The following is a 16,805-nucleotide window of genomic DNA, read 5'->3' as shown; positions in this document are numbered from 1 at the left end:
CCCCCCCCCCAACCTCACCTGTCCCAAATGCCGTACTTCCAGTCTCAGACCCCTCACTTCCTGTGCCAAACGCTTCACTTACCTAGACCCCTTACTTCCTGTCTCAGACCCCTCGCATCCTGTCCCAAATGCCTCACTTCCTGTCTCAGACCCCTCACTTCCTGTCCCAAATGCCTCACTTCCTGTCCCAGACCCCTCACTTCCTGTCCCAGCTGGCTGCAGAGGGAGCCCCCTGGCGCTGCCATTGGACCAGGTGTCCGCCTGTCCTGCCCGGCAGCCCCACGCTCACCCTATTGTATTTGTCCCAGGGGGTCAGCTCTGTCCCCCGCGGCCTCCTCGAGGGAGGGCTGTCGTAGGCCAGGCGAGGCCCCCCGGGCCATAACAAACAGGCCTGCGTTAAAAGGCGGCGGACAGCGGGTGCTGAAGCCTGGGCCGTTGCGAGGCGGAGGCTCCGTAGCGACCCCTTTCCCGCTACAACGTGGCTGCATTTAGCTTCCGCCACCGCTGGCCACGAGTTGCGCCCGTCACCGACGCGCCGTGTACAAAAGACTGCCTCCTCATCTCGTTTTGTGGCAGAAGCGGGGGCCGTGTGGCGGCAGAAGCGTTCACGTCGTCACCCCTGCTGCCACCAGCTAATGCCCCAAACCACGATTCTGAGCCTACAAGCGGACCAACTATAAGCAATCATAACGCCTTGGGAGACACGGGAAGAGTTTGTTTCTTTTGTAGTGAGGGAACGTCCATAAATCCCTGTTGACTTTCTCTTGTCATTTAGCATTTTGTAAGCCCTTCTCGTGTGCCCCTTCGAGCGTCTCTTTTCTAAGCTGACCGGTCTGTCCTCGTACAGCTCTTCTCTGGACCTCGGGAAGGTGCTGTTTTTCCTGCCGTCAAAAGAAGAAGCGAAAGAGCCGACGTTTTCTGAGGGCAGCCATGAGTCTAACGAGGGGGTTCTTGAGCCTAAAAAGGTTGAGAACCGCTGCTGTAGAAACATGCGGGGCGATTATCCGCTGAGTGTTGGTTCTCTGCCTCGCTGCTAAGTGCCGGCAGCTGCTCTGCGCTCAAAGGGAAATTTCCACCAGTACTCAAATATAGGCGGGGAAAGGGGGAAGGAAGGCACACAGTACCCCCAGGGATTGCTGCCCTCTCCCAAGCCAGCCACCTCCTGTGTAGGGTTCATCCAGTGGTTCAACAACAGCAGCAATGTGAGCACACACTTGTTGACTCCCCCCCCCCGACAAGCTGTTTGTTCCTGTACCTTCTTAGCAGGGGTTCACCATTGCTCTTAATGTGACTGCCCAGAGTCCTGATTCATGACTAGGGCTCCTGGAGTCAACGGTAATACAAACAGTAATTATACTCCCTACATGCATGTTTAAACATGGGCTAACCAGGGCTTCCCTGACCATTATGAACAGTGAGGGCTGAAGCAGACAGGAGACGGGGTAGAGTTGCACTTATAAACTGAGCGAATCAGAGATGCATAAGCAACAGCTCGCTTCGTCCGATGCCAACACCAAGTGTTAGTGTATCGTGAATTAGGATATTTTATGACCGTGCTAGCCAAGCTGCAGGGTTAAATTCTCTCCTGAAGTCACCAGAGTAGCAGAGGAGAGTTTTAAGGCTAACTCCTGACATCAAGTGGATGCATGTTTTAAACAGGCTTTGAACAGGGCTCTTGGGTAAAATACATTGGTTCCTTCCAGTGGGGAACCAGTGCAAGACTGCTACGTGCCACAAGGATGGAAATTGCTTGTGTGTAGAAAGGAATTGATTCGCCAAGGAAATGCACCCTGTAGGAAGGGCTAACACCAGGACAACCTGGATCCCTAACAGGACGTAATGCATCCTCAGTGCAGCTGGAACAGTTCAGAGTCACCTTCAGGAATAGTTGGGCACAGTCTTTTGACAAGGACATTAGTTCTGTACAGCTGACACATTCTTTCCTTGCTTATCCCTATTGTTTTGTCTTGTCTACAACACTGGCTTTTTTGTGCGCGCGCAGCATCTAGCACAATGGGGGCCCAATCCTAGTCGGGGCCTCCTGTCACGACTGAAATGCAAACAACAACAATCTGTTGGATTAAAGATTATGTTGCAATTTAGGTCCCCTTTGCGCTAGGACTGCAACGACTCACGGGCCCTCCTCATAGGTTTTCAGCGTTCTAGCATGGCTTCTGTAACGGGCTTAGACAACAGATTGGGTCTGTCTGGTTAGGTGTTGCGACTGAGCCCTCCAGCCCAGATGGCCTTGCTCAAAGGATGTTTCCCTCTCCGGTGTGAATAGACATAAATGAGGAGAGAGCGTGAATGGCTCAGGAGGTGACAAAGGAAGCAGCAATACTACAGCTTGTGTTGCAAATTCACAGAGGAGGTAAAGAGAGGACAGGGGCCCCATGGTACAAAGTCCATAACAAGGAGCAGGCAAGATAACACTGCTGTGATTAACTTCACACCAAACCCAAACAGAGCAGATTAACTGTCACTGAGCCAAAGTTGAGAGAGTTCCCAAGAAACAATAGTTCCCTCTGGAACGGCCTCCTCGCTGAATTACTTCTGCCTTTGGGGCTCCTTTTGCTGCTTTGGGTGGGTTTACAGGGGCCCTTTTCTGTGCCCTACACCTAGACACTTTCATACATCCCCTCTTAAATTCATTTGGGACTCAGGGCACGGGCAGACGAAACATTGACACTGCTGTAGCTTGCATTGCGTCAGCTTAAAAAAAGGAGCGGAGGAAAAATACCAACTCCAAACTGGCGTCATGTCACCCAAGCCAGTGGAGAAGTATCCCTGAAAGCAGCATTATCCCTCAACTATAGTGTAAGTTGTACCAGGGAGGTATAACTGTCAGTGTTCATCTGAGGTAGCTGTTTGCCAAAGGCAAACAGGCTATTGCTTATTCCCACTGCTTATTGGTGAGGCATAGCAATAAATGCTTACTATTTGACCTGTCCCAGTGTAGCAATACGTCTGTCCGTCCCTGATCCCAGTATAATTTACTTAGATATACAAAATACCTCAAGACAGGTATAGGTCTGTCCATGCCCGGGTGGATGCAAGGATACAAATGCTATGGAACATAAATCGGTATGGCTGTGAGACAGAGTTTATGCTAGGTTTTCTTCTAAGCTTAGCCACAAACTTCCTATATGAATTTGGTCAAGTCACTTAACTGACATCATTGCGTCACCTACCCATATTGCAGTAGAAGCCCTAGCTTTGCCGTCAGGTATTGTACAAATGTGTACCTTGACAACAGCTCATGCCCCATAGAGCTGAGTAGGCAGATGTAAGACAAGAGGCAGATATAATAAGCAGATGGAGAGGAGCAGAAGGCATCTGAGAAATTATTATGAACAGCTTGATCACTAGCAGTGACACAGCCCATCTGCCCAACCGTTGTTGCGGTTTCTGCAGGCATCACGGCAGAAGTGAGTTTTAAGGACGGTGCCCCTTCTCTGTGCCTCAGTGTCCCCATCTCTAAAATGGCCTATAATCATCCTTGCCAAGACATCTCAGAACTGCGTACAAATCTACACACAAGAACAACAGTCACAGCTAAGAGAATTAAGAGAACAGAGGGAATGAAGCAACATATGGAGAGGGAGACGCGGATGATAGTAGAATGGGAGGTGGTAAGAAAAAACAGATATAGTGTACAGTTCTTTCCCTTGCAGGGTTAACATATCCCTTGAGCTCCATTGCTCATTTCCCTCCCTGCCTGCTGCTCTGATTCTCTGCCATTGGCTGGCTCTGTAGGTTTAAGCTAAAAAGCTCCGTAATTAGAAGCTCGGCTGACACAGATCCAGTTTCCTGGGCAGGCAGATTAAAAAAAAAAAAAAATCATCTCCCAAACTCAGATGTTTTCCTTTCGCTTTGCAGCACAAAATTTCCAGCATTCGGCTGTGATTCTTCTTCCTGTGACCAGTCGCTGGAAGCAGGTGGAGAGGGGTGGAGAAGCTGCTGGCTGGCTGGGAGCTGGGACAAGACAGGGACGGGAAGTGGCAGCCGGGTCTCGTAAATTCAAGCAAATCTGTGCTCTCCGGGGATCCCACCCATAGCTGCGCCCCTGGCACGGTGGGCAGCGGCAGGTAGGTACTCGGAGCGGTGATTTGTAGGGGCCTGTTCCTTCAGGGGCAGTAGACTCAGGGCTGTGAAAGCGAAGAGAGCAGTGGCAGTCTGGCATCAAATAAAATGCCGGGGCCAAAAAAAAAAAATACGGGAGTGGAAGAGAAATGGGCACTCCCTGCTTGGGAAGGCACTGAACATATGGGGGCAGGGGAGGGGAAGCCTGGGGAGGGGCCTCTCTTTGCTAGCTTTCTCCCTTTAACAATGAAATTGTGTGGGGGGAGGAATATATGCCCCCACCCTCGTCTTCAGAAAGGCCCCTTCGGAGCGTGAGACCGCGTCTGCTCTATCACTGCCAGATCTCTGCTGTTCTTGGTTACAAAACCATTCGTGGGAGCTGGAGAGCAGACAGGTGGATGGACTTTTCAGGCTGCGTTCAGGAGAAGCTCTTTGAAAAAAAAAAAATCTCCATTATGGGAACTCGTCTGCAGAGGGGTTCACACAGCAGAGCGTCATAGCTGGCAAAGAGGACCTAGCGCTACTAGCGCAGAACAGCAGAGTGCCTCAGGGGACTGGTAAAACAGAGCTATTCCCTCGTGGGTTACTAGTCTGAATCTAGCTCGGATGAGCAGGGACGTAGAGTTGTTGCCATCTGACACTGGGTGGCTTGTGTGAAGGGAGTTCAGTGGGTCCCAGTCCATTTCTCAGTGGGGCAGAACAGGCCAAGGACAAACCGGTCAATGGAGGCTACGCTCCCCTGTCTCTCCCCCTGCAAGAAGCAGCCCTGGAGAGACATCCTGGGGAAGATTTCCAAAAAGACTCCAAAGTTTAGGGCAAATGCAGCCATTATAATCACAATAAGAGCTGTCAGGTGCTGAGCGCTTAAAGAAACCTACCTCTTTTCATTTGGGCACAAGAATGGGAGGGGTAATGTGGCCCCTGCATGTGACGATGGTCTGCACACAGTCCTGTTCTGTGGATAAGGAGGGGGGCGCTTCTGGGCTGCCAGTCTGGATCCTTTTGCCAGAAATCCTCTTACAGAAAAGACAAATCTGGAGATTGCTCTGCATATGAACAATCAATCCTCCCCCCATACCAAGGCTTTAGCAGACAGGGTCCTTGCTGAGAACAAAAGTATTAAATCTAGATCTGCATATTCAAAAATAGCCTTTGATTTTGGGTGCCCAGCCTGACACACCAGGGAGGGGCTGAGCTACAGCTCTTGGCAACTTGTCCTCCTTGATATTCAGCTCTTCTGGAATTCAGGCCCCATGTGCCCCAAACTGGGCATCCAAAAATGAATGCTCACTTCTGGAAATGCAGGCGTCAGCGAAGATGTAGCAAACAGAAAAAGGGCTCATGAAAGAGGTTGAGAATGGTTCTCATTAGTTTGCACTGGGAACCGAGGAACAAGTAGGACTTGCTGAATGCAAATGAGTTGAGATGGGTGTACTGAAAGTTAATGTGACATTGGCATGAGAAAGCTGGAAACTCACACATGCCCCACTGCCAGCCAGGGAACTGGGAGCTAATAGAGGAAAGCAAGGTGGTAATATCTCACATCGTTACAGGCTCCCGAAGTGCTTGACAAGGCCCTGTAACTATTGCTTGTCCCCATTTCACAGATGGAGAAATTCAGAGCAAGGAAGTGCTTTCCCCTGCATCATATTGTAGATCCAAGCGAGGAATATAACTCAGGAGGCCTGACTGGCCATTTTATGGTTGAAGCATTCAGGGGTAAAGCTGGGCCCACCCATGCACATGATTATATATGATGCATGTGTCACAGGCACGGCTGCTACTGGAATGCTGTCCCATGACAGTATCTCTAAGTCCTGGGAAGAGCTGCTAAACTGATTAAAGGAGACTTTGAGTGAGAGACTCAAAGAGCTCAATCTGTTGAGCTTTATGGCTTGATTGCAGTCTAGAAACACCTCCCCGGAGAAAGAAATGATCAGAGAAAGCTCGCCTGGGTGGCAGATAAAGGCATAACCAGATCAAAAAAGCTAGGAGCCGAAGCTAGACAAAACCAGAATAGAAAATAAGGCACAGGTTTGTCACACTGAGGGTAATTAGCCATCAGAGCAATTTTCCAAGGGTTATGGGAGGGATTTTCCATACCCAGAAACTTGTAATTCCAGAGTGGATGTTGTTCTAAATTAAAAGAGCTGCAGGAGTTTAGGCTGGAATTAAAACTCGCAGGGGAGAGAGGAAGTCCTCTGGCTTGTTATATAGCTGGTTAGATTGGGCGATCACCCTGGGCCCTTGTAGTCATACTGTTTATGAACTTCAGGTCAGACTGGGCCCCTAGACATGCTAGTCCTAGCGACAGGCACAGCAAGACAAGTAGCTCTCTGAAGTGTTCTCCTCAGTCATCCTAGCTACTTTAGCTTCCCCCAGCCATTTTTCACCCCTTTCTAATGGAACAAACCTGCCAGCAAAGATCTTACCAGAGCATAGGAGCCAACTGGAAAAGGTGAAATCTCTTCCACGTGGCTGAGCACCCAGATCAGTGATTAACGGGGGTAGACGAGAGGATGGCTGGGAAGGGATTAGGACATGGGGAAGGAAAGGAAAGGCAAGGCTGAGCCCTGGGGAGAGGAAGGTGGTAAAGAGCTGGGCAGAGGAACAGAAGGAAACAGACCTGTAGACGCTGTCTGGCTCATTAGCATGGTCTCCTGTTTGCTCCTGTCACCCCATCTGGTGCTAATCACAGGAGTTGTTCACAGCCCAGCTGATAGCCAGCTTGATTGATTGGATGCATAATATGCAAACACCAGGTAGGACTCCAGGGGTGAGATTAATCTCCAGCCTCATCTAATTGATTTCTACTAGCCAGGAATGCTGCCCTTTCATGTGTCTCCTAAACTATGCTTATTGTTCTGGTGCAAGGTCCCATCCTGAGGTCCCTAGAATTAGATGTCTGTCTAGCAGACTCTCACAAGTGGGGACAATTGTGGTGTAAGGACAGTCCCCGGGGGACCGGGTTGTGATCACATGTTGAACTGCAGGGATGCGAGATGTTGTGAGCCCAGGCCCTAGGCAGAAGCTGCACGAGCAAGGATGCTCCTAGAGGAATGATGCCCAGGGAGTTTGCCGTGTGGCAGGCCCTGTTCAGGGATCACAGGGGAAAAAAAACCTGTTCCAGAAACTCACCTGAATGATTAGCACCGTTGTGGCATCAAGAGGACCTAATGAACATCAGACCTTATTATGCTAAGCACTGTACTGACATACAGGGAAGCAAAGTCCCTGCCCTAAGAACCATGATGTAGTCTACATAGACAAGACAAAAAGGAAGGGGGAAGGATAATAGGAAGTCCAATCACCCCCATTGTGTAGGCAGGCAAGCAGAAGCAGAGGAAGGGAGAGATTTGATCCACGTCATAAAGCAGGTCAGTGACAGAAGAGAACCAGATCTTCTGCCCAGCTCAGGGGCTGAGCAATGCTCCCTGAAACAATCCCCACCCACCCCCCCTAGCTTCTCTTGAGAAGTGCTGGCTGGGCTCTTTCTTGCAACAACACTAAATCTGTCATCTGCAAAACAGCCAGCTGCAGCTCCATTTGGCCACAGGATCCACATGGCAGTCAGATGCAGTTGTCTCCGTGGCCCTCACAAGAACTGTCCCATCTTGTGATCCCTCTGGACAAAAACCACAAGCCTCTTCCCCTCCTTCCTACTCTACTGTGAATGATGGACCTGCTACCTGGTTGCTGCTGCTTCCCTGAGAGCAGGGCACTGGGAAAGAGGCAATCAGGCCTTTTATTTTTCCTCCTGTTTACCAGCCAACCTGCTGAGTTAATTATTGACCCAGGTGCCTACAGGGAAACCTGAGCCGCTGGGCTAATTACAGTGGAGGGGATGTCTCTCAGGCCCTGAGTGAAGCATGAGGTGGCCAAGGAAATTCCAAGGAGCACTGATGTTTGACTGCAAAGACCACAGCGCCTTGAGCTCTCTGCACAGTGCTCCCTTCCTTGGACTCCCGTGCACAGGTGGACAAGGGCACCGCATGGGAACACTTAGAATTGCAGGCTCCTCCGAAAAGAGTTGGAAGGGGTGGGAACGCAATATATTTTCCACACTTATAAGACTGATCCTGCCTCTTGCATACTGTTTCTATGCCTCAAAAAGGGGCAGGTTATGCAGGGATCCAGTAAGAGTGTAGTGGGATGAGGGGCAAGAGCTGAGCTAAAAGGATGAGACTGAAGCTTATTGAGCAGAGGGGCCTCTCAGAGGACAAAGCTGCTCTTCAGAAAGGACTCAGGAGCACAGAGAGGCATGCTTGTGGGCAAGGGCAGGGGCTGGCAGCATAAAAGCACCTGCCCAGTGCACAGAAGTGGGCACTGGTGCATGCGGAGCTTGCGGAAAGGATATGGCAGAGGTCTCTGTGTCAGGACTGTCACATGCAGCAGGGCACATAGCACAGGGCCTGCAACTCCAAAGCAGCCTGTTGGCTTGGGCACAGAGCCTGCTGGCCTTGGAGCAACAGCTTAAGAATTAGTGTCGCTTATGGGAAGGGAAAAGTTCAAAGTGGCCCTACGCTATAGCAGCGTATGGAGAATCCATCAATCAAAGCACCTTAAACCCCAGCTCTGCATGTGGCCATAGGAGCACGCTGACCTGGTGAGATCTCTCACAGCAGGTGCTGCACGTCCAGCTCTTGCCTCTTTCTTTCGGGCCAGGTGGATCAAGGGGCAGTGTCCCAATCCCTCGCCCTAAAGTCCTTGTCATGGGGCATGTTCATTCCTTGGCTTGGTCACGAGGACAGAGCTCCTGGTGAGTTGTGGTTTTGCTCACCCACCCCTGCTCCGCTTCCTCGGCCTCAACCTCTCTGTCGCTGAGTGCCAGGACCGGAAACCCAGCAGCAGAGCATCGGCGCTGGGAAGACATCCAAGGAGCCACAGGAGCCGAACCAGCCACTGAGTTGTCCTCTCAGTTTTGTTTTGGAAACTAAAGCGAGGAAGGAAGTGAGAAGTGAAACAGAGGCAGGGGGGATGGGGCTGTTTTGCACGGTGTAATCATTAGCTGAGAGATGTGCAGGCTGGGCTGGAGGGAACAATAGCTAATACCAGAGCTGTGATGGCTCAAAGAAAAAAAACAACCCATTTTCCACTGAGCTGGAATAGCCTCAACCACCTCCTGCTGCTCCTCTGAGTGATGTGCCACTAAATCATGGGGATACCGGTGCCAGCGTCAGGCTGTCAACACCTGGGGAAGTCTCTGCTTGGGACAGAGTCCATGGCCTGTGCTTGTCATGGAGCCAGCATCCAGTCCATGTGGGCAGAGGAAACCAGTTCAGGCTCTTTCCCACTTCGAGGGGCTGCTCCGTTTGACCGCCTGCCACTGGTTCCTCTTTACAGGCAACAGCCATTGCTCTCTCTAGAATCCAATAGCTCTCACTTTGCAAAGCAACATGCGCCCTTCCAGGGCCATCGGATGAAACATCAGCTTCCCCAGATAAAAGCCAGCGTTTCTGTTCTCTCTAGATAGCTTTGCAAGGTCTCTCCAGTTTCCCAGGAGAATTTTGCTTTTGTCTCTGCTTTCCGTTACCAAACCCCCACCCTTGCCTGCAATAAACCAAACACCTGCCCTGCCTTACAGCCTCTCACCAAAACTCTCCAGCCAGTTTTGGCTTGCTATGGCTGGGAGTCAATTTGCCTGCCACCGAGTTCAGCTGCCTCTGGGTGAGCCTAAGAGTAAAGACTGGAGGGAATCCACATGTTTTCTCTGGATACCACACGTATATACAAGAGGCTTCATTATCAGTTCCACGTGGCAGCAGACATACAGAGTTAGGCATGCATTAGATTGGTTCTATATAGAATCTATGTGGGCAGAGACACCAGACCAGCTCTCAAATGCTACCCAGCGCTAGATGACATCTGTACTGAACGGAGACTCTTGGAGCAGTAACGGTTGTGTGTGGGTTGAGACCCAAGACACCATCAGCCCTTGTTCCATACAGTCATGGGAGGTACCACGCCAAGGCTTTAGACCTACTCAGATAGCCAATGCTTCCAGTAGCCCTGAGTCCCCTCTGTGCAGAGCCACCAGCCACTCCAGATATTCTCTCTCATTACCAGGCCTCTTCCTTCTTGCTCTAGAGTTCATCAGCTCTCTCCTCCTACTCATGTCCCTGCCGAGCCCTGCATGGCCCCAGAGAGACGTGCCGCCTTGCAGTGGGACACAAGCTGGTCTCCCTCCCACCTCCTCCTCGGACAGTGACTCTGGCTGTGCCTTGGAAGAGTACCTGGAGCCCGCAGCAGACTCTGCCCCAACAGAGGTAGGCAAGAGCCCTTCCACCAATGCCCAATAGCAGTCCGTTCTCCTTTGATTCGATTCTTGGAGGCTGGCTTCATTTGGCTGGGACTCACCCCCAGCATTTGAGCACAGGCTGCTGCGTGTGGTTGCTGGGCCCCCTTTTCTTGCATGCAGCTCAGAGCAAACCTGTCTCTTTTCTGGACCGCTCACAGCCATCCCCAGCTGGGAGGCCGTCAGCACTGCTGCCACAGCCTGGGGCCACGCACTGGAGGCCTCGGGCCGGTGACCCCACAAACAGCTCTGCCGCTGCTGCGACACTCATTCTCTTCCTGGCAGCCCTTCTGCCATGGGCTCAGCACAGTGTCTGGGAGAGCAAAGGAGGCAGTGGCTGAAAATGGCTCCAGTTATGCCTCTTCATGATTGCTGTTGCTCAACTGGCTTCCTTGGCCAGGCACCAGAGATCAAGTGGGAGATGCAGGTGCACGTAGCTGGTTGCACAGATGGGTAGGAGCTAGAAGCTGAGAGCGCTCTGCCAGTACCTCTCATGCAGCCCTGCCCATGCGTTTAGGCTGCCCAGGGTGGAGACACAAATAGCCCCGGGCTCCAGGTTGAGACCATCCCACTTTCTTCACTTGGGGCCCATCTCACTTCTATGCACAGATCTGCCTCTCCATTTCCCCAAGGTGAACAAGGGGGTACTGGGGCAATGTAGCTTGAGCTACAGTCCCTCAGCATCTCTCTCCTGTTTGACTTTCCAGGCATCCCTGTGCTTGGACTCTCATTCAGCCAAGAGTGTCCCTGCTGCCGTTGTGAACCAGCACCGGATCAAAGCCCTGCTGCAGCAGCTGCCCCCTCAGGACTGTGATGTAAGCTTGGCAGCAGACTTCCATCGGGACTCTGCACTTTCCCTGCCTCCTGCAGCCATCTCGCTCTCTCATACCACCCTGGCTTGGTACCCTCTGCTATTCCAGCCCCAGCCCCCTCCCCACAGATCCTTTCCAGCATCTCAACATTGCTGTGGGGCATGTGGCCATTTCAGCCTGGGCATGCCAGGACAGCTCCTCAATCCTACTTTTCCAGCCCTGCTGCTACCCCAGGTCCCCACTCCCCAGGTTCAGCCATTGTCTCATTCCTGGCTTGAAGCCTCCTGGCTCTGATGACAGATTCTGCCCTGTGGACATGTGCCCAAGGTGGCCAAGGCTGTGACCCTCCAGACAAACTTCTTGCACTTGCACCCGTTCTGGGATGCTTTACTCACCAAGGCAGTGTCCACTTCGGAGCACAGGTCTGCAGGGGTGATGGAGAAGCTTATCAACCTCCTGGGCCCCTTCTGGTTCCTCTACAGGAGAGGTACTGCCCTGGCCTCGGGGAGGAGGAGAGGCAACAACTGGAAGCATTCAGCACGCAACGTAGGCAGGAAGCCCTGGGGCAAGGATCTGTGTGCCCTGTGCCACCCACCAGCCATGAGTGTCTCTGCAAGAAGGTAAGACCTCTCTCCCAGGCCTGCTCCCACCTCCTGTGCCCCCAGCAGCTGGAATCCATCAGCCGCTGCAGCAATGCCCCTTCTCCCAGGCCTTGGGTCCCACGAAGCAGCTTGAATGACTACATCCATTTGCCTTACAGTGCGGCAAGAGGATGAACAAAGGTGACCCGGGGGTGTTTGCCTCCCGGCTGGGGGATCACTGCTGCTGGCATCCCTTCTGCTTCGTCTGCCACTCCTGCCACCAGCCCCTTGTGGACTTCATCTACTTCCACCAGGATGGGAGCATCTACTGCGGCCGGCACCATGCGGAGCTCTTCAGGCCACGCTGCGCCTCATGTGATCAGGTAAGCAGGCAAGACGTTACACAGGCACGGGTGTGGAGTCGTGGGCACCCAAAGGCTGCAACTAATGAAGTGAGCTACAGCTCATGAAAACTTGTGCTGTATTATATATATACACACATGTATACATATATCTATATATATATATACACATATACATATGTGCATGTGCGTGCACACACACAGACACACACACACATATTTAAAGAAGAGGGTAGATTTGCACCTTATAGACTAAACCAAGCAGATACATACACAAACATGCACGCACATATATATTCGTGTGTGTGTGTGTATACACACATACATACACACACACACACACACACACACACACAGTGTGTGTACATATGTATACACGCATGTATCCACTTGGTTAGCCTATAAGATGCAAATCTACCCTGTCTTTAACTAACATGGCTAACTGTGTCTCACGTTATATCAGGCCTAGGTCTGGCTGGTCCTATGCCCTGTTCCTGTCCACAATGCTTTAGAGGAAGGTTAAGATCCCAGAGGTCTGAATACCACTGCCTCGAGGGCTCAGGTCTGTGGGGTTCAGCACCACCTGCCTTGTTCCCCTACAGCTGATCTTTGCAACCAAATGCATCGAGGCGGAGGGCCGGCGTTGGCACGTGGAGCACTTCTGCTGCCTGGAGTGTGACCTGCCTCTTGGCGGGCGGCGCTACGTCATGAAGAGCGGGAGACCCTGCTGCTGCAGCTGCTTTGAGAGCCTCTACGCCGAGCTCTGCCAGGCCTGCGGGGAGCTCATCGGTACATCCCGGGATCTCGGGAAATCGAGAAGGGGGCACGGAGCAGGCTGAAAGGGCCGCTCAGCTCTGCTGTGTGGGGGCTTAGAGCTAAATGGGAGGGGGTAGCAGAGGGGGCTGCCCTGGGAAAGGCAGCTGGTCTGTGCATGGGCTCCTGTGGGGAAGGAGACAGCTCCTCATGGCCTTGTCCCTCAGGTGCTGACAGCGAGCAGGCCACCCACCAAGGCCAGCACTGGCATGCCCGCCCCTCCTGCTTCTGCTGCAGCTTCTGCCGCAAGCCACTACTGGGAGAGCAGCTCACGTCCCGCCACGGCCTCCCGTACTGCTCAGAGACCTGCAGCCGGGAGAAGGAGCGCGCCTCGTCCTCCTCCACGGCCTCAGACTCCTCCGACTCGGCTTTCCTCTCCACACCCTCTCCCGACTCCACGCCTGTCCCCAGAGCCAGCCGCAGCGGCAGCCGGAGCAGCCCCATGCCCACCCCAGCTGCAGACAGGGATGCCCGCAAACCAGGGGCTGCAGCTGACGGTACGGTTGTTCACAATCAACTTGCAATGGCGCGGGGCAAAGCAGGGGTGAGGAACCAGGATTTCTCTTTAGCAGTGTTTCCCACCTGCCGGTTCACCCTCCATCCTGTCCTTGGCAGCAGTCACTGGGGGGCCTATGTCAGCTCCAGCTCAGACCATCCGGCCATTAGCTTGTGCTGACAGGCTGGCTCGAGTGGGGGTGTGCACATCTCAGGCCTGTCTCTTCTCACTTAATTCCCACTCTCCCTGTTGCAGGGACAGAGCAGCCTTCAGCCCAGACCGGCATCCACCCTGCCTTCAGGAGCCAGGATGACCAGGGAGCCCTTCTCAGAGAGAGTGGCAAGGGAGCTACCTCTGTTAGTGCCTTTGGACAGGCAGCTGCTGTCTCCCCGGAGCAGGATCTGTCATCAACACCCCCCAACTGCGAAGTGGATCAGAGCGTGCTTGGAGCTTCACTGGTCCCCACCGGAAACCCCCAGGCAGACATCAGTGCCCTGTACCTGGGCGCCAGCCCCTCAGCAGACTGCAGCGTGACTGTCCCGCAGAGCCCTGTGCCCCCTGAACAAGCGCTGCGGCACTGGGATGCGGAGGAGGACGACTCGCGGTGCCCGACCTGCTCCTCCTCCTCGGACTCAGAGCAGGAGGGCTTCTTCTTCGGCGAGCCGATCCCCAAGCCTGGGACGGGGCGTCCTGCCACCCCCAGCTGGGAGCACAGCAACCTTGGCCCGGCAGCTGGGAAGACGGCCAAGCTGCGAGCAAGCAGCAAGCATTGCAGCATTTCCTAACACGGGCCAGGCTCAGCACAAGGGAGCAGTTTCCTGCACCATGGAAAGGGGGAGTGGAGAGAGCGGGGATCACAGGGCACAGGGGAATCGACCAGGAACACCCCAACAGGCGCACTTGGGACACAACCCTAGTGTCCTGGCCCCACATGTTGTCCCTGGGTGGGAGGAGAGTGCAGAGCAGTGACAATAGCCTCCAGGGTCCTCTGGACAGACCCAGGGCTGGGATACAGATGTGCTGGTCTGGATCTCTCAGTGCTAGACTCGGGCTTCAGGCATGTGCCAAGCTTTCAGTGCATTTTACAAGTGTGTTTGGAACCGGCCCAAGCACAGATAGCGATAAGCCTCTGGGGTCCTTTCACTGGCAGGCTCCTAACGGCTGTTCTGCAGGGCTGTCCCCATTGCGCCTGTAACAGGATGATGAACAGGTAAAAGTAGCCGGGCAAGGGCAGGTAGGCAGACCAGCCCTTGGGGGGCCCAATGCCTTCACTGGCTTGCATCAGGCTGGGAAGACAATAGCCCTTTCAGAGTCCTTGGCCCTGCTCCCCCACCGCAGCTAAGACCTGAAGAGTGACTGTGCCTGGCTTCCCCTTGGCTCTGCCTCCCGGCACTGGAGTTCTCACAGACCCTCTGGGGGCAGGACCCTGATGGCACAACCCGGGCACCCAGCCTGAGGTGCCTAGAGGGAGGTGACTCTCCAGAAAGCCTGGCTGAGTCCTGCCAGAGATAGGTGAGCGTGGGGATGGCAAGGCCCCTTCCTCACATAACGCTGCTGTTGACTCCGGGTGCAGAGTGTGTGCCCGCAGCAAAGACCCCTTGAATGCAGACAACCGGACGCTGGTCCTGGGATCTCACAACATCCCCCTCTCCCTTCCAAGCTAAGCGATGAGACTCCTTCCACCCCACAGTGCAAGGGGGCTTAACTGGGGCAGGCTGGGGGAATGTCTCAGTGTTACACAGACAGGCTCCTAAGCCTTGTCTCCATCAATAAAACTCAACGTGGATCTCAACCGCTGCATGTGTAAGTGAAGCAGGCCCCACCTAGGCCAGGCACTGCCCTCACCTGACAGCTGGCTGCAGGTGGGAGACTGCAAGAGCCTCCCAAGGTGGGATAGCCGGACAGGGCAGGCAGCCATAGCCCCTGTAAGACGTTCTTGCTGCTGAAGCCAGTGGCACAATGTCCTGGGTTAGGCAGAGCTCAGTGGACGGGAGCCTGCCCTAGCCTGGGACAGCAAGGAGCAGAGGAAGATGCTGGCTGTGCCTCCACGCAGCTGCCCAGGGCTGAGGGCAAGGCGGTCGACAGCCCTGTGTTCAGGGGGCTCCAGCATCCGCTGAAGCCAGTTTTCAAGAGAGCCCTTAGCAGCCTCCCGGTCACAACCCGCTCTCAGCGGCTGCCGTGCAGGCTTCACCAGACAGTGGAGAACAGCCCCTCGCACTCAGGGAGGGGCAGTAATGCTAGCAGGACAGGCGTGGGGACGGGGAATTTCACCCGCTGTTTTATTTTTCTCCGCTAACAAAACTGCACAAGCCCCAGGCCAGCTGCCAGGCCCCGCGTAGGGTTCCCTGCCCAGAACCCAAGTAAAGCCACGAGGCTGCAACCCAGCCCCAGGCTGGGAAAAACTGCCGGGAGTCCAGGAATTTGCTTCCAAGACAACCCTGCACCAACAGTGCTCCTGCCCCAGTTCCTTCCCATGCCCTTCAACCCCATGGCTGCAGCTTCTCAGAGCGGTCACCCCCCAGCCAGCAGTTCCTTTCCCATTTCAGGACCAGACCCCACTGCCCAATACAGAGCAATAATGAGGCCCCTGAGCCCTTCTCCCTCAGTCTGTGCCACCTGGCTGCTCATACAATCCCAGCAGGTCCCTCCATTGCTGCCAACATAAGCATCTGGCTGGCCTCAGCCTCCAGCAGGCACCGCTCCCTTGACCTGGTCCAGAGCCAAGGACAAGTGTCTCCAGCTGTGCGGTGTCTCATGAGCTGGTGGCGGCTGAGTCGTAGCTGTCAATGAAGTTCTCCAGCTCCTGCAGGTAACGGCCCCTGACCTGCTGCAGGTTGGCACGCAGTGCCGAGCCCATCGCGGCCTCCATGGAGGGCTCCTTCTGCAGCAGCATGGTGGCCACCACTGCGATGGTAAGACTGAACTGCTGGTAGGACTGTGAGGAGGGGGAACAGGAGCCCGTCAGACAAGGCAGCCCATAAACCAGCCCCTAATCCCAGCCCTCGCTAGTCCTTGGGGGAGCAGGGAGCCTTGTGTGGGTCCACGGCGCAGCTGTGCAAGAGGGGCAGACACCCTCTAATCAAGACCAGCTGCTATTAGGACAAGGCGGGGTCCTCTCCCCAGGCCCATTCAGATGTTAACACTGAATCCCAAAGCTGTCACCGTGACCAGTGGCTCTAAGGGGTTAAGAGCAAGGGGGGCAGAGTCTCACATTACAGCCCCTGGGGAAGGGCAGATGGGCCCACAAGCCAAATGGGGGTTGAGACAACGCGGCCATCCCTCCTCCCACCTGCTCCCAGCACCCAGGGTGTTTAATCCACTCTCTGGCAAAGCAAAAGTCCAGTGAAGGGTAGAAAGGTGTGT

At 54.0% G+C, this 16,805-nt stretch overlaps 3 protein-coding genes and 1 long non-coding RNA gene across 12 annotated transcripts in view; 1 reads left to right on the top strand and 3 right to left on the bottom strand.

Annotated features, from left to right (window-relative positions):
* Positions 1–105, bottom strand: part of FRS3 (fibroblast growth factor receptor substrate 3) — a 13,208-nt gene extending 13,103 nt beyond the window's left edge. Inside the window, exon 1 of one of the 2 annotated variants that reach the window (XM_006025054.3) lies at positions 83–105. The gene's annotated coding sequence lies outside the window, so the exon portion shown is untranslated. The other variant, XM_006025053.3, reaches the window with a different exon arrangement.
* Positions 106–293: 188 nt separating this feature from the next.
* LOC102388690 lies at positions 294–6,920 on the bottom strand. 2 transcript variants are annotated; one of them, XR_001358133.2, is made up of 2 exons: positions 6,516–6,920; positions 294–1,052 (listed from the first exon to the last, which is right to left on the bottom strand). It is a non-coding gene; the product is annotated as an uncharacterized LOC102388690 (long non-coding RNA). The 2 variants fall into 2 exon arrangements; XR_323998.3 differs by having other exon boundaries at positions 294–957.
* On the top strand, positions 3,646–15,234 carry PRICKLE4 (prickle planar cell polarity protein 4). Of its 3 annotated transcripts, none has more exons than XM_025205808.1 (8): positions 3,649–4,088; positions 10,150–10,349; positions 11,086–11,193; positions 11,673–11,810; positions 11,951–12,154; positions 12,736–12,922; positions 13,114–13,443; positions 13,698–15,234. In XM_025205808.1, the coding sequence occupies exons 2-8, from the start codon at positions 10,197–10,199 to the stop codon at positions 14,225–14,227; spliced, it is 1,650 nt and encodes a 549-aa protein (XP_025061593.1). In that variant the 5' UTR covers positions 3,649–4,088; positions 10,150–10,196; the 3' UTR covers positions 14,228–15,234. The 3 variants fall into 3 exon arrangements, with proteins under 3 accessions (XP_025061594.1, XP_025061593.1, XP_006025114.1); XM_006025052.3 differs by having other exon boundaries at positions 3,651–4,088; positions 10,171–10,349; XM_025205809.1 differs by lacking the exon at positions 10,150–10,349 and having other exon boundaries at positions 3,646–4,088; positions 11,086–11,810.
* A 462-nt stretch (positions 15,235–15,696) lies between these two features.
* Positions 15,697–16,805, bottom strand: part of LOC102388265 — a 14,493-nt gene continuing 13,384 nt past the window's right edge. For all 5 annotated transcript variants that reach the window (XM_006025050.3, XM_006025051.3, XM_025205881.1 and 2 more), the window contains one exon: positions 15,697–16,377. In XM_006025050.3, the coding sequence (XP_006025112.1) occupies positions 16,195–16,377 (183 nt within the window). In that variant the 3' untranslated portion in view covers positions 15,697–16,194. The remainder of the gene's footprint in view (positions 16,378–16,805) is intronic.

The sequence above is a fragment of the Alligator sinensis genome, unplaced genomic scaffold (assembly GCF_000455745.1).
Source record: "Alligator sinensis unplaced genomic scaffold, ASM45574v1 scaffold872_2, whole genome shotgun sequence".
Taxonomy (NCBI): domain Eukaryota; kingdom Metazoa; phylum Chordata; order Crocodylia; family Alligatoridae; genus Alligator; species Alligator sinensis.
The sequence above is the reverse complement of the archived record's forward strand: the minus strand, read 5'-3'. Positions and strand labels throughout refer to the sequence as shown.

Bases quoted from the DNA above. Each gene is read 5' to 3' on its own strand.
- PRICKLE4 (XM_025205808.1), top strand. From the start codon at position 10,197: ATGTCCCTGCCGAGCCCTGCATGGCCCCAGAGAGACGTGCCGCCTTGC. The intron at 10,350-11,085 runs GTAGGCAAGAGC...TTGACTTTCCAG, and splicing joins CAGACTCTGCCCCAACAGAG to GCATCCCTGTGCTTGGACTC. The intron at 13,444-13,697 runs GTACGGTTGTTC...TCCCTGTTGCAG, and splicing joins ACCAGGGGCTGCAGCTGACG to GGACAGAGCAGCCTTCAGCC.